At 43.7% G+C, this 25,800-nt stretch overlaps 3 protein-coding genes across 4 annotated transcripts in view; 1 reads left to right on the top strand and 2 right to left on the bottom strand.

The window, feature by feature from the left end:
• Positions 1-22,021, bottom strand: part of TTLL5 (tubulin tyrosine ligase like 5) — a 119,748-nt gene extending 97,727 nt beyond the window's left edge. For both annotated transcript variants that reach the window (XM_048950218.1, XM_048950219.1), the window contains exons 1-11: positions 21,905-22,021; positions 21,402-21,574; positions 19,283-19,392; positions 17,256-17,338; positions 16,388-16,494; positions 15,689-15,819; positions 15,115-15,197; positions 12,882-12,951; positions 12,487-12,571; positions 766-867; positions 562-653 (exon numbers count right to left, since the gene is read on the bottom strand). In XM_048950218.1, the coding sequence (XP_048806175.1) occupies positions 562-653; positions 766-867; positions 12,487-12,571; positions 12,882-12,951; positions 15,115-15,197; positions 15,689-15,819; positions 16,388-16,494; positions 17,256-17,338; positions 19,283-19,392; positions 21,402-21,490 (952 nt within the window). In that variant the 5' untranslated portion in view covers positions 21,491-21,574; positions 21,905-22,021. The remainder of the gene's footprint in view (positions 1-561; positions 654-765; positions 868-12,486; positions 12,572-12,881; positions 12,952-15,114; positions 15,198-15,688; positions 15,820-16,387; positions 16,495-17,255; positions 17,339-19,282; positions 19,393-21,401; positions 21,575-21,904) is intronic.
• A 182-nt stretch (positions 22,022-22,203) lies between these two features.
• Positions 22,204-23,848, top strand: ERG28 (ergosterol biosynthesis 28 homolog). Its single transcript, XM_048950225.1, has 4 exons — positions 22,204-22,408; positions 22,494-22,584; positions 23,060-23,178; positions 23,332-23,848. Exons 1-4 carry the CDS (start codon positions 22,276-22,278, stop codon positions 23,409-23,411), a joined length of 423 nt encoding a protein of 140 aa, XP_048806182.1. The 5' UTR covers positions 22,204-22,275; the 3' UTR covers positions 23,412-23,848.
• A 110-nt stretch (positions 23,849-23,958) lies between these two features.
• FLVCR2 (FLVCR heme transporter 2) overlaps positions 23,959-25,800 on the bottom strand; it is a 32,888-nt gene continuing 31,046 nt past the window's right edge. Inside the window, exon 11 of the transcript XR_007377988.1 lies at positions 23,959-25,792. The gene's annotated coding sequence lies outside the window, so the exon portion shown is untranslated. The remainder of the gene's footprint in view (positions 25,793-25,800) is intronic.

The following is a 25,800-nucleotide window of genomic DNA, read 5'->3' as shown; positions in this document are numbered from 1 at the left end:
TTTATCACTTAAACAATACACCTTGATTCTGCTCTGCATATGCATTTACTCCCAGCAGACCTGGCAAAGGTGGGGAAGAGGGAGCAACTTTATATGAAACACAGACTGAAATGAAAACACTCAGCAAAAACCTGAGCCATGGAAAGATGACACCACATCCAAGATCATTCAAACTGGCACAGCTCTCCAGAGGTTGGTCACTCATCAGACTGAACAGGCCATGGGAGCAGTAGAGGGAGGGAAGCTTTTAGAAGGGATGGAATGACCTTAAGAAACGGGAAATGTAGGTAAAAATATTAAGAAACACACCCTGTGAAAAGCTCAGAATACTACTTGCAAAAGGGAAGGAGACAGGCCTTACCTCTGGGGACAGGACTCATCTCTAGGGATAGAGAATAAGTGCACAACTCTAGTGAGAAAGCTGTAAGGAACGACGCTTCCCTCCACCCTGCTCTGATGCTAAATGGGATTCATTATGGCTCTTCCCTGACTTCTTACAATTCACCCTTGTGGGATGATTAAGATCTAATAAAGGAATAAAACAATACAATCTCTACTGACCTGCAGTGTCTCTCCCCTCTTGTTTTAAGTACCTCAGCATTGCGCTCATGCTCCACTTATTTCCATAATCTTCCACTTCAGGATCATCACAGCTAAAATAAACAAGTTAAGTTTACACCAATGGCATAACTGAGGACTGGTACCAAACTTAGACTGAGGTAAGCTGACCCAGCTTCTAGAAATTAAGTTCCATTTTTCAAGTACCTGACATAATCTCCACTCTTCTTGTTGACACTATAGTTAGTCAGATGCATAAATTGGTTTTTAATGTTCTTCGATGCCTGGTCATACCTCACAGTTGCAAACCTGAAAAGAGAGAAAGGATTTATAATGTTTCTGGAATGAGCAATACGCTCGCTAAATACAATCTATTACACAGACCATTTGACTCCAACATCTAGGGAGAGGATGTAAGCAACATGACTTCATCAAATGCAACCTCTCTTGACCAAAATAAAATAAAATACAGTTTAGGGCCACATTCAGACACATTTCATTTATTTTTCAGTGTCTTACAGCAGGAAGCTCAATTTCTTCTCTTGGGAGTTTTCCAGACCTAACAGTATGCGTGCTAGACACGTTTTTTTCTTGGCTGCTTCAATTCAGGCCACTTAGCTTTATTGCCACAGCCCCTCCAATTTCACATTCAGAGCTACCACGAACATGTAATATCCACCAGTCCCGGGAAATGCATACACACATATAGCAGGTATGCTACATGTGCATATTACAGCTAATATTCTATGAAGTCTCTTATAAACACAGCTGAGTTCTTCTGTACTCCACAGAAGCCTTAGAAAAGGAATAGACTTCAATCTCTGCTGACTGTAAATTCTACAACTGTCAATCCTCTTTCTCAAGAATAAGTAAAGAAACGAGGGACAGAACCTGCAGACCAGATCAATTTGCCCAACAAGGCAGCATCTGCTCCAGGGTGTCGGGGACTATGCAACCCTTTCATATCCCAAAGATGTCATCTGACTTGCGCAGGAGGAAAGGACAAATGGACTGCAATCAGCAGCAAGTCACAGAATCACAGAAGTCACTGCTATCTCATTCAGCTCGTTAGTCTGAACCCTGTTACAGTCAGCAATACCACAGTTTAAGCAGCTTGTTTTTCTGTCTACATCAGTGATGACTTTCTAACTAAAAGGCATTAATTACCTGTACTGCAACCAAGTAATCCATTAACGCCCTCTTAGCCATACCTTGTCATCAGAGATGTTTGCACTGAAATTAACCAAAGAACTGATCCAGCTGAAAAGGACAGATTTTAGCTGAAGAGATTTTATTTATTTTTTATTTTGCTTTTGTTCTGGGAGTGAAGAAGCAGAGAGAGCAGTAGAGCACATAACTACAAATGGAGTCAGTAAGAATTTTTTTTTCAGTAGCCATATTCTCTTTGCTCAGCTACTCAGCTTCACTTTATCTGCACTGCTAAAAGAGTGAAGAGTGCCTGTCACTGCACAGCATGTCACCTAAAAACAGCTTTTTTGCGCCGAGCTGTTAGCAAATCAGATCAGTTCACCATGCAGAAAGGCTTGGGGTAAAAGAACACAAGGGACAGCACTTGCTCCGAATGTGTACAGGAGTAAAGGCACAAAACTGCATTCAATCTTACCAAAGCATGCTTGTTTAGGAAGAAGTTGACTGAATGCTGAAGCAACAGATGTGTCTTGGGGAGGGAAGGGAGCTTCCCACAACCAAGCTCTAGTACAGCTGTCCAGGCTACTCCTCCATCATAGCTCATATTGTGCAGCCAGACGGGAAGTGATCACATACCTCTATCAGGAAAAGATGCAAACAGCAGCCAGGAAGAGCGCAGGACTGTTTCTTCTGACGGCTATGCCAATTCAAAGCCCTTAAAATTGCATCTTGGACAGAAGTCACACTCTAAACATGTAGTTGCACGATCAGCCTTTGTCAGTCTAAGGATATACTGCACCTAAAAGCTCAGTGCCTGCTGACATGCATGTTCCAGCCATTCTCCTTGATTCCTTTCACAAACTGTGCAGCCACAGGCAAGTCAGATAAGTTCACAGATCTGACAGAACACTTGAGCAAGTATAGAAGGATACCAATTAACTTTCAATCAGATACAGACACACTTTCTTCTGGGTATGATAAAGGAGGTTGTTAGGATGTACAGTCAGAACACAGAGCGGTGTCTTCACTTTAAGAACAGCCATTGATTAACTTGAAATAAAACAAATATTAAGCAGAGGATAATACCATTTGTGGCCACGTTGGTAACATTCTAGAACCACGTGGACCTGCCATCAACTGCAAGGAAATAATTTTCTTATCCTTTATGTCATTAGTTTCTTTTTCACGATATACTTTCAGCCTCAGATTTTTGATAAAATATTTTAAACAAAAGCTCAAGAACAGAATCCAGGCCATCTGACTGGCAGAACTATCAAAAAGAAGGAAAATAATCAACAATCCCACATACCCCAAATTATCAGCTGACCATACATAAATAAATAAATAAAAGCCCATCCAAAATAACAACAAAAATCCCATACCTCTGTATTCTTCATTCCAGCTGTTCTCCTATACTGCTATAGTTTAAGAATTTAGTATCTCAGAAGAGATAAAGGGGAAGAAAATAAGGTAAAGTGGAAGTAAAACATATGCTACCCTAAGAAGAGTAGCACGAGTGAAAGAAAGCACCAAGTCAGAAGACCAAGTCATTTCCAAGAGAGGAACAAAAAATGGAGGAGGGAGAAAGGGAAGGGAATCTGGAGAATCTGGATGCACAATGAACTTGAAAGAAAAAAAAAAAAAAAAGCAACTCCCTTCACTTTATTAATGCCATCTCTCTTTATCTTTCCCTTTTTGTTCTCCACAGTTCAGAAGAAACTGAAGTACACAAGAATATCCAACAAGTTGCACAATAATCTTTTCTTTAGAAAGAACTGCCAAAAACCTCACTTCTCAGTGAAACTGAAGCCACTAGTGCTCTCATTTGATAGCCATTTTGAGAAATCTCTCCAGAACAGTACAAGCAAATTCATAAAGCAAATTATGTCATAAAATTTGACATAATTTGTATGCCAAATTAAACTTATTTTTAAATACACAAGTGGGAGCAGAAAAAAAAAAAAACCTTCATGAGGCAACCAAGTGGCAAGCTTAAAAAAAAAAAACAACAGCATAATTTTTCACCATATTTTTCTCAGCTTTAACTGTACATGAAGTTAGAGCAGTTGGCAACAGAAACTAGCTTGGAAGCTTGGATTCCTTTTCCACAAATTTCCACAGCTTAAAATATTAGCATTTCTCTTCAGTTTAACTGTAAGTTTCCTGGATTTAGCTCTTCTGCTTTGAAAATACTAACAATCCTGTTATGTATTTGATTCTTAATCTTCATCATTCCACCTTAACAATCACCTTTTAGCAGCATACTGAAAGCACCTGTTGGTAATACACTTTCAGCCAGGTCCTAGAAGACAGCATAGGCAACAAGCTATTTCAAAAAGTCAGGGCTCCTTCAGTACTTTCAAGCAGTGCACAATTAGTTTTACTGCACTTCTGTTGCTGTCATTGCTGTCAGCTATGTATGTAACCAGAAACATGCTAATATCAACCCCTAGCAGATAACTTCTAAACAGCAGTTTGTTAACTTTGAAAGGCTTGCATTAACTTCCTTCTACTGAGACCATCCTGATTCATTAGTTGGTCTGAGTAGCATTCCCTAAGACAGATGTTACCATAGGATTTACATTTCCATAGGAATTGATGATTCAGAAGAGATTCCAGTGTACTTGTATTGCACTGTACGTAAGTACAGTACTGGCAATAGCCCAAACCTCTTACAAGAAATCAGCACTTGCTTGGAATGGCAGAGCATTACTATCACTAGTTATAATTACCTTCAGCACTTTACAATTCCACAGCTTTTTATACAACACATCATTGCACTTTTCTTCCAAAGCAGTAACAAGGCTAAAGTAACAGTAAAGTAACAAGGTAAAGCACCTGCTGCACTTGGTCTCTCCAGGAAAGAGACTTGTATGCTACAGAATGTCTTGCTTCAGCAAAAAATCAGAAATTTTTAGATAGAGTAAGGTCAGAGGAACAGGCCTGTAAGATTGGAAAGCAGGAAAAATTCAGTGTTTGTAAAATCTTCTTGCAAAACCTCCTGAGATTAGAATAAACTTTTATTAAGTCTTTCAGTCTTTTAGAGGATGATCAAGCTTCTGTCCACATCATTAAAAAGCACCAGTAACCCTTTATAGACCCAAACCTTGAACATTTATCAACTAAAAGGGCCAAGATCCTATAACAGTTTAAAAACTATATGGGAAGGTGTCACAGAAAGTCTGATATTTTCCCTGCAACACAATTTGCCATAAGCACATGCTGCAACATTCTGTACAAGCTGTTTTCCTAAGCACTAAAGGCTCCATGCCCAGGTATCTCATATTGCTATAATCCAGCCAAACAGTGATGAAGGCACAAATAACTGAAGCCAGGTCATCATCCGCCAGGATAGGACTGTTTCTTAGCCAAAGTATTACTGGTAGATGCTGCTATGTGGGAGCCTGCAACCAGCCAGGAATCCAAGAATGCTCTGAAATCACAGGCCAATGTATCCACACAGGGAGGCACATCTTCAGCCAAAGGAGGCTATTTTATCACACGAAAATCTTCAAAGATGCCATCTTGTGCTCACTACCACCCCCCACCCCCTTCTTGCTCTGTTTCAGCTCACTGTTATTTTCACCCTGTTGTACCAATCCTATCCAAGCCAGGAACTACACAAAATGCTTTGTGTGTTAAAGAAAGCCAACACACTCGCTGTTCTGTATTGCTGCTAGGTAAACCTGTGTGTCCTGAGTGGTTCAACTGCTAAATTCACACTGCTTTGAAGTCTTAAAGAGGATTTTCCTGTAGGACTTCTTAAAAAAAGTCCAGGAACAGGTGAATTTTCCACTACTAATTAGACAACACTGTCACTTCAGTGCAGTGCAAGCAGATATGCTATTTCTTCTATCTCATGTAAAACATAAGTTCTTTCTGCTAAGAATATGAAATCTTATAGAGATGGTAAAAAATGGAATTTCTGCTGTTCTGCATCCACCATCAAAAGGATATCTGCTCTGTTTTGGTTTGAACTCAAATTTGTTTTCTCCATAACACAGTTTCTTAAGCACAAATTTTCATTTGACAATGGTTGTTGATGGGGGATGGAAACAGACGGGAAGAAGGAATAGTTCCCTATCACAGCACTAGCCTGGGTCACCTCTGTGCTATGTATTGTGGTGCTTTCACACTGGCAGGTAGCTCAGCTCTACCATAACACTTTCTCCCAGCTGCTCTGACGTAGCACTTTTTCCTTTCTTAAATCTGCTCTCCCAGGGGTCCCTTCTTGAGCTGGCTCTGATCTGACATGGAGCAGCTAGCTGCTGTATTCTGTGCACAGAGGCCACCCCTGCAGCACAGTTACCAAAACCTCGCCACATAAGCCCAATATGACATCACACACATGCTATTGCTCACAGATGTCACTCTATTCACTGCTCACACCAAACAAGTGAGAGAATCACTTTCAACAGCTTGTTTCCCTGGCCTTGTTACGCTACCATTCTCCCAGACTTTCCCTTTCTGATGAATCTTGCTTTTTAAAAAACTGAGGAAAGGGACAAGTTAACAAAATTAAGGACATTTCCTAGCATGATATATAAGAGATTAGATTCCAAAAGCTTCTAGACAGAACCATTCTGAGGGAGCTTCTTCCCCAAGACTGCAGCTGGAAACAAAAAAGGTTAAACTGAGGTTGCCTGTGTGCTCTTCAGTTTCCACTCAAATTGCTGCCAGCAATCCAGCCTCCTGGGCAGAAGCAGCAGCAATCAGATTACGAACAGCCCTTGCAGCCTTCACTCCTTCCACTGCGACTTCTCTTTCCTCAGGACAGAGTAGATGCCCTTTAATGCTGAATTTAAAATCCAGAATAGAAAAGCAGCACTCATATGTTCAACAGTTCTAACAGAACACACCTGCTTGCATCTCAGCTGCAAGTCACAAAGGTACATGCCAGCTCAAGTCAAAGGCAAAAACTAGTTCCCTTTACCTGCAACTATACAATGCTCACCTTCAACAAGAATGCATTTGCCTTCCCGTTGGCTGCGTTTTCCATTGGATGGCAGAAAGGGAAAGAGCAATCAAAAGCAAGCAGTGGCAGGATGGTAGTAGTGGCAGCAGCTGGTCTAACCAGCAGGAACAAACACATAAAGGGAGAAACCCTTACTAAAACTTTCAGAGGAATCCAGGAAAATCTGTAGTCACCAGGTTAACACTGAATTACCCAGAGGTATGCCAGCTCTTTGCCTCCCTGTCATGCAACACACTTCCCTTGTAAAAAATCACCTTTGATATTGAGATATCGAGCCACTACTGCCCTCTCTCCCCCCTTGTAAGATCACCTTCAGTAGCCCACCTACTCCACAAGTGACACGCACAACTTCTGCCCCTTGACCTAGCAATCTAATAAATACATCACAGAGTCTGCGCTTACCTCCAGAAATTCCCAAATTCACCACACCACCCCAAAGCTTTACTTGCCCCAACTCACATCCTCACACTGCCTTAACATAAATAGCCTACCATTCAACTACCACTCATTCAGGCAGGAAACTATCTGTGGGGGTGCACATTGCTCTTATTCTTAGTACTCCTCTGGGAAATGAACTGACCACAAGGTGAAGTTTGTCAGATGCAAGTCAATTTGCAAATACGTAAACTGGATCATTAAATATTTACAGAAGTTGTTGCACGGGTTTGCATAAAACTTGGCAGCTCTGGAATGCCTGAGACATCTAGCCAGAGCCTGGGAAAGGAGGAGGAAAAGAGAAAAGACCCTGGAGTGGGAGAAAGGAAAGAATACTTAATCCCTTTTCTCTCAAACAAGTACTACAGAAAAAGCACACATTACAACAGTCTTTTCCATGACTACACACAGAACTCCTGCCTAAATGTCCTGGAAATAACCAGTACAGTGTTCCTATAAGCACGCGCCTCACATTTTATACTTGGACTCACTTTCTCAATCTATTTGTCCTCCCCTTCTCCCCTCACCCTCTAGTAAATAGATTCTAGCTTCCCTGTTAATATACTGGCTGCCATTTTGTCTAGGGAAAAGGCCACACAGAAGTTTGTTTGCACCACTGGTTGGCTGCACCATTCTCTCTGCAGTTCTCATGAACTGCTGCTGAGGTCAGGGCCAAAAGAACCAAGCACCCCTGAGGTAATTGTTCAGTGGACAAGAACTGGTAGAAGAGAACTACAAATACTTCCCTTTTAAACAGTACCAAGGTCTGGGTTCTAGAATGCTATCCAGGAATCTGCTCCTTTACAGCACAGGTCAGAAAAAAAACAAAAACCCATAGAGAACATCACAATCTCTCATCAACATTATTTATTTAACAGCATCTACCTGATACATCTGTTCGGAAGAGAACAGGAACAGACAGCAAACCTTGCAAAAGATGTATATTTAAAAAAAAAGTTTCAGTGACATCTCTCCTATGGCAGCTTCCCCAGCCAAGATAGATAAAATGATGCAAGCAGTTCTATGTTAAAGAACAAGATCCAGGAGCAACCTACCCAGAAACAGCAGGGAAAGGAAAAGACTTCGGGGTTTTTATGTTTTTTTTTGTTTTTAAAAAAATACTTTCAGAACAAATTTGTGCATTTCAATACATGCACTGCCCTCAGCAGGTTTGTTGAACCAAAGAAATGTAAGGTATCATTGCAAGGGTGACCGTGCACTAATAAGGTTGCCCAGAGAGGTTGTGGAATCTCTACCCATGGAGATGCTTAATGCTCAAATGGTTCTGAGATTCACGAGATCTGAGTGGCCCTACTTGCACAAGGGATTTAGACTAGATGGTAACCAATCTTCCAATCTTGACCACACTGACAAATGGCACCTGACGTGGAAGTGCAGAACTGAATTACTCCATGAGGAAAAAAAATTGCACTCACTGACATTCATTGATGCTTGCTGAACATTTGTGGAGACCAAACAGTGGATGGATATGAGCATAATGAGATGGTGGGTGGTGTGTTTCAGCTGTGGCAACAGCAAGTCACCTCCTCTGGTGCAGATTTTTACAAGTGCAGCACACAGGCTCTTCTTCATCACTGGTAAAAATGCATGACTAATGGCAGTGACCACGTTGAAAAATAGAGCAAATTCTCAGCTACAAAATACTATGAAGTAGTGCTCTTTGTACCTGCTGTGGTTTCCACATGAATAAATAGAAGGCATTACTTTTGGAGCAAGCTCCATGCATATGCAGTGTGCGTATGGATACACCTGTATATAAAAATACACATTGTGTTTGTACATTTATAATGTTAAAGTAATACTATATATATATTTATTACACACCCCCACTGTGTTAGAAACACAAGCAAATTTAAGGTAAACAATAGAGTCTAAAATGAGCTAACGGGTGTCTGTATACATAGTACATTTTTATTAAGAAAATCATATTAACCACGTGCAGATGGATCTATGCTCCCCTTTGGTCATTCAAACCTTGCTTCTCTTAACAGAAGGAAGGAAGCAGTAGAAACCCTCCTGTCTGTACGCACTACTCACTGGCCCAAAGCCCAGAGGAGATGCCTAATGAAACACTGCTCCACAGCTTCCATGCAAGGTGATGTCTACCTAAGTGGTTGCAGTTTACACCCAAGTGCCCACGTAGAAACAAAATGCATTCCTTCAGATGCAGAGGCCGACAGGAGTTACTGCTCCTGTCAGAGCAGTGGGGGGGGGGGGGGGGGGGGGGGGGGGGACCAGGCTGCTACAGCACACTCTGGTCTAAGCACAGCCTGTGAGGTAATGTGAATTCCTTGGAAACCACAGGAATCCAGCACAGAAAAGGTAAATATCCCAGTGGAGCCAGTGCTAATTAGGAAGCCAGGCTACCGAAGGAGGGGTTCTGTCATGGGCTGGTGGGAGCTCAGGCAGCAGGAAGGCTGCTCGTAGCAGCACTGGGAAGCCCAGATGCCACTCTGTCTCAAGTCACCCTGGAAGGTTCCCCCCCCCCAGCTGCTGCTCCTTGGGGGCCTTTGCAAGAAGTCTTGGTTTTCAGCTCAGTGTTGCTTTTTTTTATTCATTTCACAATCTATTTTTTAATTTCAGTGTAAATGTGACTAACAAATTCCCACTGGATTAATGCCCTTCAAGCCACTTAGGCTCTGAACTGTGGCTACCCAAATCTTGCAGCTTAGGTAAGAAAGAGGCTATGGAGAAGCATCCTGAAAACAGAGACACTTCCCTATGAACTACTACCATGTGTCAAGGCCCATTCTCTCAGCAGGCACCAAGCAAGACAGGACATCTTCCCATCTCATATGGAGATACCTAGGAAGAGGGGAAAAATAATCACATGGGAGACCGAGAAGCATCCCACTCCCAGTTGGTAACACGGGCAGGGAGCAGCCTATACTGTTGGAGGGAGCACTCCCCATGTCCTTTTCACATGTACTTCAAAGAATAGCAAGCCTATTGTGCTTGAAGTATGCCCCTCCAAAAAACCACACAATCCACCAATTCAACAGCTGCCACAAGAACAGCCTTGGGGCTTCCACCTGCTAATGCCCACATAACTATTCCTTGGGTACGGTGAGTCACCTTTAAAAGCATTTTCTGAGGTCAGCCTCTAATGAAGACTCTGGTTTATTAACACTTCACTTCCTATGCATACTAGGATTTAAAAGGTACAGCAATAAAAATATTTTATCACATATTTTAAGAAGTCAGACAAAACAAGCTAGGTTTTAACAAAAGATCAGATGATTGAGTTATACGCTTGGTCAAACCTGGACTAAGCTTATCAACAGCATTGTTCTTTCTAGAACACATGCTTCAGCTGGTCAACTCAAATCTATAGCTTCAATGCAATGCAGAGTTCTCCAGGCTGCCAAACACAGATGATCAATTTAGATGATGGCAAGACCAGAAAGGTTATATTGTAATGACAATCTGAAACACAGAACCCATTCATGCTACCTTCCTTAAGTCTCCAGAAGTCTGATATCTGATGATTATCTAAGATTATGTAGTAAGTACTGTTTATTCTGTGGGGGAGAAAGTAGGCAAGTTGCTACAAAAGGAAGCTGACATGGGCACTGGCAATATGCTTTTGGAAGATAAAGGACAAGAAGTTCTAAAGTCAACAATCTGCCAAAAAAATTGCCTTGAAAAAGAGAACTTAAACCACAGCAAATCAGCTGTTATTCAGTATTTCAAGTACAAACCAACCAGCAAGACTTGAAAGCTTTGCTATATATCTCCGGGTATACAGCCTTCATATCTCCTTCAAAGGAAATTTTCTCCTCACTCTTTCACAGTCATCCAGGCTGGATCCATAACCCCTTTCTTCTTGGCATTGAGGCTTCACGTTCCTGTCTAGATCACAACTTGGCAAGTCTAGCTATGCCAAGAGAAGCTAAGCCTAGGGAAGTATCTAGTTATTATCAAATAACAAACATACAATATCAAATCTGTCCCTTTGCAAGAAGATCATGCATCTTATGATTCTGATAGCACTTCTTTTCTAGTAGAGACAGTAGTCAGTTCAGTTCCTGAAGTAGTCAGGTTCCTCTCACATTAGAAATACACAAAGCCTAAGACTGGAGGAACATATTACCTCTCAGACAAGCTAGAAGAAGGAAATGGGGGGAAAAAAGAGCATTTCAGAAGAGCAACCCAGAAAATGCCACTCCAGCTACACTTCAAAGACTACCTATGCTTTCAGAAAGCACAGACCATAGTTCACTATTGCACGTCCCTAAAACAGATTGCTTTGTTCTGTTGGTGGATTGCCCCTCAGATTCCTTTAATGCTGCCTTTTATACCAGGCCATTACCTCCCTGTTCTCTGCTACATATTGCTCTCTCAAGCACTGGTTTTTTTTGTTTGTTTGTTTTTTGTTTTTTGTTTTTTTCCTGAGTAAGAAGTAGCAGCTAGGTTCCTCTCCCAAAGGTTAAAGCATTTCCAACCCCACCTCACAGAATTTTTGTCCCAGCTTTACACCAAAGCATTACACCACATGAGGCAATAAAGGGGTCTCTCCCAGCACTTAACACCACAGTGTTAAATGGTAGGGCAACAGGAAGCCAAAATCCAGTAGTACAGAGATCCTCACCTCCCACCAAGAATCTGAATTTGGAAATCCAGAGGATGGGAAAAATCCAAATCATTAAAACTGAAGACCACTAGTGCCACCTGCAGGACATACAGAGCAGCCCACATCAAGTTTCCTTTTGGGATGAAATAGAATAAGGCATTTTTGGCAGATAAGCCTCCCTCAGAATCTTAGTTATCTTTCTTAAATTCAAAAGAAAGTTGACATCTACTAGGGAAAGGACAGTAAATTAATTAACATATTTGATAGTGTAGAAAATACAAATGCTGATGTAAAATTTAAAATACAATTTGAAGGCATTAAGACTGCAAAGATCAACAGGTCTCTAAATGTTTTTTAATTTATCATTATACAGAAACTAAAAAGGTTTCTCTTCACCTTGTATGCTCCTGTACCAAGAGAATGAAGAAAGGGCATGAAGAACACAAAATGGATTCACGAAGAATCTAATCTTTAGAATCAACACTTCAATAATGGTGTGTGGCCATTCCACTATCTGAAGTTGAAAACCAACTTTATTACTTCCTCATGTAATAAAATCCCTCACTAAAGACCCTCTAATCTATATAAAGAAAGCTCACTAGACAAAGTGCAATGAAATATAGTCTACTTTAAAAAAATTTTGCAGGATGCCAGAAGTAGCACTTCCCTCTCTTATTCACCACTAGCTCAGAATTACAGAAGGAAGCCAACATGTCTGTTGATCACAGAGTGCATGTACACTGAGGAAATAAAAAAAAAAAAAAACCTCCCCTACCTGGCCAATCCTTCCTCATAGAGATAGATGACAAGTGGATCATAGGATGTAACCAGAACATACAGGCGCACATCAAATTTGAAACCTGAAATGAAGTTGCCAGAAATCAGTGACTGCAAATACCTTTCATATATCATAACCAGCTGAGAAAATACAACAGACCCTAAGAGCAATGGGAGGAATAAACCATTACCTGCTGCTGACATATGATGCTTGAAGCCTAACTGAAAAGCTTCCCAATTTCAAGGAATTTTCCTTTTTTTTTTTTTTCCCCCTCCTGGTACTAGTGTAAGATAGATGACTCAATCAACTAAATTCCTGCAAAGGTTGCAGAGCTCTTCTGTTCCTAGAAACAGGAGTGCATGAAAGCAAGAGCAATTCCAAAGCATACTCACCATCTATGAGCAGGGGGTTGTTGATGTAACGAGAAACCAGGATGTTGTCTTCCAGAACAATCTGATTTGGCTACAAAAGGACAGAATCCAAGAGTGAGAAAACCAGGAGGCTCAACGAGTAACAGGACCACAAGATCAAACCTATCATTTTTCCAGCTTTCACCTCCTAAAACCTCTTTGTATCAAGTATTATGTCAGAGGGTGGGGGTAATAAGACCATAAACACCTCCCCTCACAACACAACAATGAAAAACTAACAGTCAGTCACAAAACACTTTCGTAATGAGATCCTAACAAAAAGCCTGAGAATGATTACATTAAGAAGACCACCAAATCTTCCAGTGAAATACTTCTTAGAGTAAACTGCAGGTTTAACAGCCCCATGGCAAAACAAAATAGGCAAGAGAAATAAGAAATGGCTGTTGTTGTCTGTTTCCTAAGCACTTAACCAGACACAGAGGAGGGATTTACTTAGAAGGCACTGGAAAGAATATGTTACGACTGCTAGTGAAAGTGTCACAGGTGAAGAAAATGACTCCTCAGGTTGCAATCTTTATGGCTAGTATCCAACCCTTTTGACTACATGAATAGATAGCTTCTACTGAGGGTCAGTTCACAGCCGGGACACAGTATGACAGAGAAGCCACCCTTGTAGGTAAGAACAGGAAGCTCTATGTACAATAAAAAATACATCACAAAGTCACGGGACCTGTCGAAAGACTTATACAAAGCAAGGAGTAAAAGCTTTATCTCCTTGTAACCAGTTATACTTACTCATGGTAACAATTTCTTATAAAATAGTTTCCAAGAGAGAACCCCATCACCCTGGCTTTATTCAGTTTTACAGGTATTCAGCTTTATCAGTGTATGGAGTAGGAAACTTAGGTACATACATGCATTCCATATAATACAAAGGAACAAACTCAAATTCCCTCAGCACATCACAAAAATGACAGTATGTTTGCTATGGACCAGAGAAACTGAGAGTTTAGTTTGTTTTAAAAAACAAGCCACTGTGATAAGAGTCTAGAAGACACTCCCTTAATGGAATCACAATGAAGGAAAATGAAGCCTTTGGGCTAGGCTAGCTGAAATGTTTCTGGAACAGATTTACACAAAGGGAGACTGGTCCCAGAAGGGTCTTTTTCCCAACTCATGGCCAACTGCCATAAAAGCCTGAGCTCATTTTTCTCTTTCAAGCAAAGAAAAAAAATCTGAGTGCAGCTCTGGAAATACTTACTTCATACACTTGGCAAATTATTCCTTTATGTTATGGGAAGGGATCCAGGTAGAGAACAGATGAAGCAGCATGACCCCTTCCATGCAGGGGAGGCTAAGTGAGTGAAGTGAAAACAAAATAACTCACCAGTCAGTTTTGCTGCTGAGAATATTTATTGGAATATCCTCGTGTATTCTGGCTCCTATCCAGATATATTTGTTACCTATGACAACCTAACCCCTGCAAAGTCCCAAAAAGGCAACATAATACTATGACCAACATACCGAATTCAAAGAATAAGCCTCTTTACACCTCAATTAAGGCACACTGGCATTCAAGTAACAAAACTCTTAAGACTGATACACATCCTACTGAGTCACATATGGCTTCATTTTAGCTGGTCTTTTCCAGAGTTAAGAAGAGGACACTTTTTGAGGACTGTTTAGGTTGCAAAGGGCAAATAACCAAAGAGAGTTCTGGGAATCTTCCTAAAGTCAGCCTACTGTCAGACACAAAAGAAAGTATGAAGCAGCACAGTTTCCCATAACTGTCTCAGGAAATACGAACTCACTGCTAGTAAGCCAAGACTCGAAAGCACCATACAGGCTGCAAGGTAAGTGCAGAGTACAAAGAAATAGCTTGCTTTTGATTACACAAAGGCCAGGACAAGCTATGCCAGCGGCTCTGGACTGTTGAACTGCACATCAATGCACTGCTGAAATCCAGAGCATGGCCATTGTCTGCTTAGCTGTTTCCATTCCTCTCACATGGAAGCTGACACAGTTTTGTAGACAGTGTTACTGAAAAGTGGTGGTGATGCACTGGAATGTGTTGCCCAAGGAGGCTGTGGATGCCCCATCCCTGGCGGCATTCAAGGCCAGGCTGGCTGTGGCTCTGGGCAGCCTGGTTTAGTGATTGGTGACCCTGCCCACAGCAGGGGGGTTGAAACTAGATGATCTTTGAGGTCCTTTCCAATCCAAGTCATGAAAAGTAATCCTTTTGATAAGTACTTACATTGTTTATCAGGTAGACACCTCGACCCCTGGAAGAGGCCACAGGCTTCACTATCCATGGGCCTCTGTCCTTAGAGTAGGTACCTGGTTAGAAGAAAACAGCATAAGTCTGAAACACCTTCCACATTTTGCTTATTTACAGAGGAGTAAGATGTTGCCTTCATATAAGACTTCAAAACTCTAGGAGCAGATCAATCTACTTTATTTTTACTCCTTAGGAATCACTGCAATTATTACTGACACACTTTTCTCTGCCCTGTAACTCATTTGTCATTGCACTTCTGTACTCCCAGACACTAGTCAGAGATGCTACGAAGCTGATCATCAACACTGTGAACAAAGAAAACTCAATTCTGGAGCCACAACCCTCAACCAGCTTCTTGAGAACTTACACAAGCAGGAATAGGCAGCAGAGTAAAAGCAATACAAAGAAATCATGTGAGTTTTTCAACTGTCTTTCCAGTCTCATCAACCACTGAAGTGATCAACAAACTAGAATACTCGCGAGTAATACCGCTCCCCCTAGCCAGTCACTTTGCTTCAGGTCTGGGTATCACTAGCAACTCTCAACTTACTGCAGAACTCCTGGTACTCTGCTGGGAGGATAAAGGTCTGAGGTAAGATATGGAACGTCTTGAATCCATGGGACAGCTGCATACGACAGACATTCTTGTAAAGCCTGTCCTTTCGTGTCAGCTCATATGACCTGAAGATCCAGAACAAGAAACTTGTTATTTTTTCCCCAGAATAAAAAAAATAACAAAACAAGAAACAAATCAAAAAAAAACCCAGACACAATGCAACAGCCTATCACTAAAGCATCTGCATTCCTCTCATAGGCCAACAACTTAAATTACAGCTACTCTTCTGCTTTTCTTTCTCTATTCTATGGATGCATTAATAACCATTCTCATCTGCAGAGCCTTTAGCTATGCTCAAGAGGGACTGAAGCAAATAGTTACAATGGTGTTTGTAAACTTGTTTGTAAATCAGCGGCATATAACCACAACTAAGAACTCCAAGCTCCCAGACAGTTTACTTTTCTCCTCAAGTAGAGAGGATTGAGGAATAAATCAATATTTGGGCTATGGACATGCACTTAAAACTCACATATCTCATTCAAATTCCCAGAATGAAAACAGCATGTAGCACAAATTCAGTCTGCTGGGACTTTAAAATATGACAAAAAAAAAAAAAAAAAAAAAAAGAGCTATGCTCGCATTACTACAAACCATGACAAAGACATACAACAAAATTTGTTATCAAGACCTTACCTGGGAAAATGATTCACTTTCTGGATATCTGTAAGGGAACGCAGCAGGTAGGGCTTCAAGTGTGATCCTGTCCACATGAGATTATAATCGCTGCTATTAGGGTGCACCTAAAAAAGGGCAACACAAGAGACCCACACATAAAAACCATGGAAATAGTGAGAAGCACCACTGTTTGTCCTACAGACTGTGTCCCTGCATCTGTGGGACCAGAGCAATTCCAGTTTAAGACAATTTCCTCTACCCACCTGTAATATTGGGTATTAGCCAGATTCTTGTCCTAAGCTACTATACAGTGATGCTAGAAAATAAACATACTGTTTTCTTGGTTTTGTTTTGTTTTTTTTTTTTAAAACAGGCTGGTGATTCTGTTCTTTTTATAGACCATCTAAATCCAATTTAAAAAGCACTTTAGATTTCTCCAGGAAACTTGGGAGATCAGATTTCTCAACTTTGCTTTATTCAGTAGAAAAACTACCATCCAAACGCTTCTCTCAATTGTCATAAGCTGCAGACAGAACATTCTTTAGAGCAAGGCAGGTGCTAGGAGACAAATATAAAACACTGCAAGAACACTTGTTAGCTTGGTAAAGGCTGAGAGGCAAAACTCTTCAGATCTTCCTAAAGGTATGAGGCAGTGCTCTAAAGCAAGAAGAGAAACACACAACACACAACCTTGATATCCCTTTTCTCCCTAATTTTGCAGGCTTCACAACATATTTCCTCTCCGAGTGACAAAGCACAAAGGGCAGTGGTAGAAAGGGGGAAAAAAAACAAAACACATCACTGAGAGGCTTCCCAAGAATCTTCCTTGTTCTAACTTGACACAGAAACGAACATATATTCACCCAGGTTCCAGCCCAGCACTCACCTCATGGAATCCATGTGCAGTCAGTATGCTTCGCACGAGGCGGCTGTCCGTTCGCACAATCTTATAGGACAAGTGATAACGCTCTTAACAGGGAAAAAGACACAATATTAGAGTCTGCACCTAGAAAAAATTAACTGAAGTTACCGACACTGCCAAAAAAATAAAGAGCACCATAAGGCTTAGCACAGCTGCACTTAATTTACAGTGAAGCATCCACACAGTAGATGCACGTAGCAGGCAAAGAGTGGGGGGGAAATGCCTGTGTATCTCCTGAGGCATGAAGTCTATGGCACCAAAGTAATTTACACCTGTCCTCAGGTATAACAGTGCTGTGTCACTGAACCCCATCGTACCAAAATGAAAACCATGCTAACAAGTGCACAGATCTGAGTTTTGGGGTGAGGGATTTTTTTGCTGTTGTGTTTTTTTCTTTTTCTTTTCTTTTTTAAACAGCTCTTCACAGACTGCTTTATAACACTCCAAAGAATGATCTCTTCTCAACTGAAGACTGGTATCCCCTGCCAAAAGCACTCATGCTATCTACCCCTCATTGATGTGGCTAGCTTTTAAGACCTAAGAAATGGCCAAATAAGACCAAAACAAAACACTAGGAATTTTTGTTCATGTATCGTTAAATTGTGTTCATCTTCCCATACATAACTGGGGAAAAATAGTAAGAAATAAGTAAGGTGATAGGTGAAAAAAAAAATATACAAATATAGAATTCTATATAGAATAGAAATTAAATAGAAAAAAACCATAAAATCAAACTCAGTAAGCAGCATTGGAGCATAAGATACACCAAAAGCTGTAGTACAAAAGGATTTGTTAATCCATAAATGAGTGCAAAGAAAATAGAGGCAGAAATCAACGAACTAGAACAGAATCACTTTTTCAAGTGATTCTTTTTCAAGGTACTTTACAAATGACTTCAAACCAGGAACAGAAAGATGAACGTTAGATAAAGCCTCAGTAAACAAGTTCTACCAACAAAGATAAGCCTAAAGAAAAGAGTAGAAATATCATCCAGGACTGCACAGAGCCCTAAAGGAAATGTAAGTTGTGCTATCCCATAGCAAGCTTGTTCAATTAAAAAAAAAAAAAAAAATTAAATAAATAAAGACCCACAGCCTGAGGAAAAGCAGGAGGATACCAGACTCCAGTTAGAACAAAAGGTGCAATCACCTTCAGTTTCTGCCATCACCAAGCATGTCTGTAACTCACATCAAAAAGGAGTTTCTACACACAAGTCACCTCCACGCCTTACCCAAAGGAGTCAGGAGCACTTCTAGTTGGCTAGGACATTAGAAATGAGTTTACCAATTATCAAAGAAAGGGAGAAGCAAGAGATTACAAGGTGTCAGCATCAAAAAACCTGGGAGGATTTTCAGCTTTTCCCTAACTCAGCACATCTAGAATGAGTTCCCAGCCGCACACACCCACCAGTGCTAACTCTCGCAATCTGGAGCGACTCCTTATAATAACTTTGCCTTATATAGAAGCTCTTCCTTATTTGACACTGGACAGGTTTGGTCTCCTGATGGCAGAGCTGCTACAACAACAATCATAGACTTACAGCCTTACTCAAACTTGCCAGGCTCTGAGGCACAGACTTGCTATTAAAGCTTACTACTGTTATTGTCACAGTAGGTGGTAATTAGGGGGGAAGGAGACTCCATTTCCTGATGAAACTCTCATAAAACTCACTGGAAGAATTGATTTTAAGTTCTCAACAATCAACCAGTCAGTTTATCTTATGGTCGTAAGTGGCACAACCTTCAAATACGATCTGCAACCACACAGTTCCAACCCAAACTCATCAGAAGGGCAAAAACAGGCACAATCTAAATATACAATAAACATTCGCTGACCGGCCAAGCATTTCTGAATGTCTCAGTGCTCAGAGGCAACAAGATTAGACGTTTCTCTCCAGCATGCCCTCTTCCCCACAAAGAGAGGGAACATCCAGGTAAGAGATTTCCTGCTTCACACCTTCAGGCCAAAAGCCATTAAATTGCCGCACCCACCTCCAATTAGGCGGAGGTAGCTGTCGTTTGTCAGAATGGCATCAGCATGAAACACGAAGATGGGGATCCGCCTGCAGCCGCCACCGGTCCACCTGATGCACGGATGATCCCTGAAACAGCAAGATAGTTAGCACTAGCAGATGCTGAACCTCACACGCACACAATGGTTACCACGATGATGCAGCAGTTCTCCATACTTGCCCACACTTGCCCAGCTAGCCCCCAGGCAGGACACGCAGACAAACACACGCTGAGCACTCTGGTGTACTCAACTATGAAATGAATCTTCTAAATCACCCTCTTCGTAGGTAGCTCTTGCCATTTTAAATGGGAATTCTGCTTCATTTATATTGATTTTATTGAGTATGATTTGGAAGAAACTTCACAGATTTTCACAGTAACGTGTTCTCTTGAATTAAAGCCTGAGAACAAGATCTATAGTTCAGGATAGACTACAATTACTGATATCCACACAGTCAAACCTTACAATGCCAATTCCAGTCTCCAATTTAAAAAAAAACATGCAAACCTGAGCATACTTCCTGCATGTAACCAGAGACTCTGAGAGGAGCAAAAGGGCAATTGTGTTGAATTTGACAGACTGGAAGAGATTTGGCTCCACACGATCCATGAATTTGTCTGTCCCTCCTTTTTAAATTTCTGTCAAATGCAGTGAAAAGCTCAGAATTTGACAACGATGCCCACAGCCAAGTCAGCTACAGGTTGCAACACAGTGATCTGTTCTGCCCAAAACATCAAGTCTATGTTGGAAACTATAATGTCCTCATGAAGGACATGCACACTGAAAGTTAGAAGTAATTATACAAAAGTCTAAGATGACAGAAGGCAAACAAAGCTTCATGTTACTCCCTGCTCATAGAAACAGAACCATGAAAAAGTTAACAGGAAGCAGAAACAGAGGGGCTGGGAAGATACCTATGTCTATCTACACAGATAAAAAGAAACTGAAAGACTGGCACGATGCTAGACAGACGTATTTGGCATATGAACATGCAAGATTATCATCACCAAAGGTTTGGGGACACTACAGAAGACAAAACACATCCTTCACTTACAACGCAGGAACAGAGATAAAGGACAACTTTCTGATGCTGTGACAAAATAAGCCTTCTTCAGAGTAACCTTGATCCTCTTTACCAAGTTACCCCCTGACAAACCAAGTTTACAACCCCACCACCTGCTTCTGCTACCTTCAGAAGTAACTGAAGGAGTGCAGTTAGCTACTCTGACTGGAAGGGACCCAGGAGGATTCCAGAATTTACACTGCAGGACAGAGCCTTATGTAAGTGGGAAATGAGCTGAGGCAACAGAAGGGGACTTTACATTAAGCCTGCCCTGAGGATTTGCAGTAAGGCTACCAAGGCTCAGGCAATCCTCCAGGTGACAGTCATTCATTCCTAGCGTGACACTTGGTCACTTAATGCAGACACATTCTAGTCGAAGGCAGTTGCTGAGCTATTCATCCGTAAGAATCTAGCAATTCCAAGCCAACTTTTTAGTACAAAGTGATATCTCTCTACAAGGGCATTAAGGCACTGCTGTTTGCAGCTAGACACTGGGTCACAATATGTAATGAGAAGAAAACAAACAAGACATAATAAAGTAGGTGCAGCTGAAGCAGAAATGGGATTTCACTTTGAGAAAGAGGAAGAGAGCAATTCCTTCCCAAGCAAAAATAAAAACAGACATACACTAGACACAAATAGGGGCCCCCAGAAGCTAAGCAAAAATATTAGAGCTCTCACAAGACAGTTTTCAAAAAATGGCACATAACATTGTGTTTCAGTCCACTACAAAGTATATTTCCCTTCTCTAAAGGGAATTAAAACTAAACAAACAAAGAAGGGCATGAATTTCCATTCATGCTATCATCAAAGAATTTCCCAGCTCAGGAGCATGACAGAAAAAGATCAAAAAAACCAGAATGTTTAGAGCAGCCCAGCCGCACGCCCAGCTCTGAAGAACGTGGTGCTTTCAGGCTCTAAATGTATGCTGCCTGCCCACAGCTTGCAGACATGACCAGAATCAAGCTCCTCCACAGGTAGGACCAGGGGAAGGAACACAGCAAGAGATAAGAGGGAGTTTGTTCTCCACTTACTGCAGCCCGTCTCCAGCATCTTCCTCCTCTTCCTCCTCTTCTGAGGACGAGCCGCTTTCCTCCAGTCCCCGAGCCACGCCCGCCGGCATCTCCTCCGGCCGCTCTCATGCAGCCGGCTCGGCGGCCTCAGAGATCCCTCCTACAGATCCCAGGGATCTGACAGCAGCTGTTACCTGCAACAGGAATTAACGCCCTGAGCGCGCAGCCGGGCCGAGCAGCGAAAGCCGAGGGCCGCACAGCTCCAGCCGGGCCGCACAGCCCGGGCGCTCCCAGCCCGCGCCCATCAGCCCCCCCACTCCCCACAGCCTCGCCCCAGAGACGCGCCCCGCCCGCTCCGCGCCTTCCCCACGCTCCAACGGCCCTCCGGGCTGGAAGCAGCCCCCGGGCCGGCCACGCCCGACGGGGCGGTCGAGCCCCGGCCTGCCCCACAGCCTCAGAAGAGACGCCCTAAGAGCCGCCGCTCCGGCCCCGGCGCCGCGGGACCAGCTTCCCGCGCGCCGTACCCGCTTCTTCATAGCCCCATCGGCGCAGCCCGATCCGGTGGCCACTCCCGCCGCTTCCCCGTTACTACAACAACCGGCGGCGGCCGGCCCCGCCCCGCCCTCACTGCGCGTGCGCCTCCGGCGCCGTCCCTCCCGCTCCAGCGCGCACGCGCGACGCTTCCACCACCCCGAGCGACAAGCAGCGTGGGGGCGGGACCGGGCCCCGCGCGAAGCGGCCTTCGATTGGCGGAGGTGGCCCTCGCGGCCTCGTGGCGCGCGCGTGGAGCGACACACCCGCAGCCAATAGGAGCGCAGGAGGGCGGCGCGGGTCGGAGCCCCGGTGCGGGAGCGCGGCGCGGGGCCGCAGCGGCGGCGGCGGCAGCAGCAGCAGGATGAGCCGCTTCCTGAACGTGTTGCGCAGCTGGCTCGTCATGGTGTCTGTCATCGCCGCCGGGAACACGCTGCAGAGCTTCCGCGACCACAGCTTCCTCTCGGAGAAGCTCTATACCAGCAGCCCCGGTCTCGGTAAGGGCTCGGCCTGCAGCCGGAGGGACGCTCTCCCCGTTGGCGAGAGCGCTCCTCACCGCGGTTTTTCCCTCCCTGTGCGCAGTGAACGGGCTGCAGGCGCGGACGTTCGGCATCTGGACGCTGCTGTCCTCAGTGATCCGCTGCCTGTGCGCCATCGACATCCGCAACCAAACGTACGTGGGCGGCGCCGGGCGCGGGTGGGGCAGCGCTGGGTGCCGCGCTCCGAGGGCCGCGTGTCGCCGGGCATAGGCCGTGCGGGGCCGGAGGAGCCCGCCGCTGTCCCATAGGGGGTAGTGGAGCGGGGTGGGAAGACGTCCCGGGTGACGCGCCCTTAGTCAGCCCCGTCTTGTCGCCCCGTTCCTCGGCTCAGCCGGTTCTCACCCTGTTTGGTGTGCCCTCCTGCTTCCTATGCCATCAGCGCTCTGCCCCTTTGCTTGCCTCCAGGCAGATAATGCCAGTGACAGCACACCACTGAACACGCCACACTGTTTTCCCAGCCACTGCCCAGTGACCTTTAGTACCTCCCTGCACCAGGGACTGACTGCCCTCTGTGCTCCACAGAGAGGACGAGAACAGGCAGTGTGTGGCTTTGCTGCCTGTTGTCCTGGTGCTGTGAGTTTGCTAACCTGCTTCTTTCTGCTCCAACAGCCTCTACTACATCACACTCTTCACCTTCTTCATGGCCCTTGTTCACTTCCTCTCTGAAGTCTTCATTTACCACACTGCAGCCTTGACGATTGGAGTCATGGCACCTCTCATGGTAGCAAGTAAGCAGAGGCCCCCATCCTGCTGCCCACCCCCAACCTTTCTCGGAGTTCTCAGCTCCCTGAGAACTATCTGTGGGGCAAGGAGGAGGTGTTCAGCGTGTCCCATCTGTGCAGCCTTTTTTTAATACAACTCATGCTTTATCTCTATCACAGGTTTCTCTATCCTGGGGATGCTGATTGGGCTACAATACCTAGAGGTAGAAGCACTGTCAGAAAATAAGAAGAAAAACTGAGACTGAGTGCACTGTAAAGGTCAGCACTGTCTCACTGCCAAACTTCCACTAAAGCTCTGAACTTCTCCAGGATGCCAGTCCTAGTGGCAGATTGATGTTGGACTCTGTCAATCATCCTTCACTACTGAGTGTTTTATCTTGTCCAGGCATTTCAGCTGACTGATGTCAAAGACAAGCCCCCACAGGAGCCTGTCCAAGCTTGCAGGGAGTGCTTGGTGACTGCCTCCCTGCAGGAGGGCAGGGAATGCCTCGGGCATGCCTATGAAAATGCTAAGGCCTGCCCCTGCTGCACCCATGGGGAGGAGGTACAGAGCCACCCAGGGTCCACTGAACATTTTGGATAGGAAGGAGAAATATGTGCTGCAATAGTCCAACTGTGTAACTTGCATGTGTGTGTTCTGTGCAGGGGCCATTTCTAATAAATGACAGAAAACTGATAGGTGCAATGTCTGTATTTGTGCTACTCAGCAGCAGGTAAATGCTCTTCAACTTTGGAACAAGTGGTTCTAGATTTCTAGAGTTTAGTGCTCTCATCCTCACTGTGGAGCACAGAGGGCAGTCAGTCCCTGGTGCAGGGAGGTACTAAAGGTCACTGGGCAATGGGAAAACAAGGTGGTGTGTTCAGTGGTGCCTCGTCACATGTTGCAGGACATGTTATCCTGCTTTACAGCACCTCTGTCATTCACCAAGTCCCTTCCACCAAAGCTCCAGCTCTGACTGAACATAGCACGCACACCCAAAGAGAGTTGTTGCAGCTCTCACTGCTGCAGCATTCTAATGGCAACAAACTGCATACATCAGGAGCAAGGATTGAGCTTCCTTCACAATGAGCTGCAACTGTAACAACAAACAAATGGGAACAAGTTGCTTAGAGCTAGCTAGATGAAAGTCTAGAGCAGATGGGCAGTGTACAAAAGGTAGGAAGGAACCAGCAGGACCTGCTAGGGGAGAAGCCTATCCCTGGGAGGAAGAAGGGGGAAAAATAAAAGGAAGAAAGAGTGTAACAGCAGCAGTGGGCAAATAGATGATTTTTTCTATTCTGCATTTCAGGCTACTAAAAACAAAAAACAAACAAACAAAAAAAAACCAGACAGTTTCAACCCTATAATTCAAAAGTGTCATATTTCATTGTGTACTTAAAATGTTTTTATTTCATATAAAAATTATATTTAAAAGCCAGTTTAGACCACATCCTCAATCCCAAACTATCAAAAAAAGGATTTTTTTTTTAAAGTGTATTTTCATCCAGTCTGCATTTGTGGTTTTTTTCCAGTAAGAAGTACATAACCGTGTGATATTGGTATAAGTACACTTGATGTCTCCACCAAGGGATGGCTGCTGGAAAGGAAGGTAAAGGGTTTTGAGGGTCTATGCTTGTGACTGGGAGATACCCACAGTTCTGTCTCATATGCTGGTGTTTAGGAAGGCTTCTAGTACAAAGCAGAAGCCTCCATACTCATTCCCACTGTGCTAAAAACATCTCACCATAACAGCGCAGGGCAACATTGCCCTGACAGGTCATCTGATATTCCACAAAGGCTTTTGTGTAGTGTTAAAAGTTGCAAAAGGCACTTCGTCATTAAGGAGGAAGATATGATCCTCAGCCTTGAGAGCTTGTGCTTTGAGTCACTCCTGCTGCTAGCCCAGTGCTGATCTGGGCTCAGGCTGCAGCCACGACACTAACCCTTGCCTCTAGTAGGAGATCTATTGGTGTCTCTCATTTATTCCTACTATCCAGGAACATCAGAGCAATCCGAGTGAATTCTAGGTGGATCTTTATCTACACCCACATATAAAAAACTGGCACTGGCAGTTGCACTGCTTTGCACTGTTTGGCTGGTGTTGCCCCCTACCATCACCTGTGCAACATGGAGGACATCACAGGAACTCAGCACAATCTCCCTTCCTGAGAGCCTGGTCACAGCTCTCCCAGGGCTGCTCACAGTCCAGCACTGGCATTCTGTGTCACTGCTTCCCTGGGAGAGGAGGCACAGACCACATGCATGGTGCCACCCTCACCTGCTCAGGACTCGCCTGAAACTGGGGCTTTTCTGAGAATGTGTGCTTTTCTTCCAAGCATACGTGGGGTGAAGGGGAGCAGTGACTTTTCCCAACTTCTCACTCAGCGCAGTCTCCAGAACAGCAAGGTGCAGAGGTATAACTGAAGGGAGCAACTCCCTTCTTGTTTCACTCTGTCATGCTCTACAAGTAGTTCCCAGCTGCCCCTCTGCCAGAATTCACATGTAACAGGATGGTGGAGCTAGCAAGGGTGAGAAGGAGGGCAGGGTGGTGTCCTGCATCTCCAGCTCTGTCACCCCTCTTTTTCACAGCTTTGACTCCTCAAGGACTATGGGAACAGTGCAGGCTTCTGGCATCACTTTCTGCAAGT

This window comes from Lagopus muta, chromosome 6, assembly GCF_023343835.1.
Source record: "Lagopus muta isolate bLagMut1 chromosome 6, bLagMut1 primary, whole genome shotgun sequence".
Taxonomy (NCBI): domain Eukaryota; kingdom Metazoa; phylum Chordata; class Aves; order Galliformes; family Phasianidae; genus Lagopus; species Lagopus muta.
The sequence above is the reverse complement of the archived record's forward strand: the minus strand, read 5'-3'. Positions and strand labels throughout refer to the sequence as shown.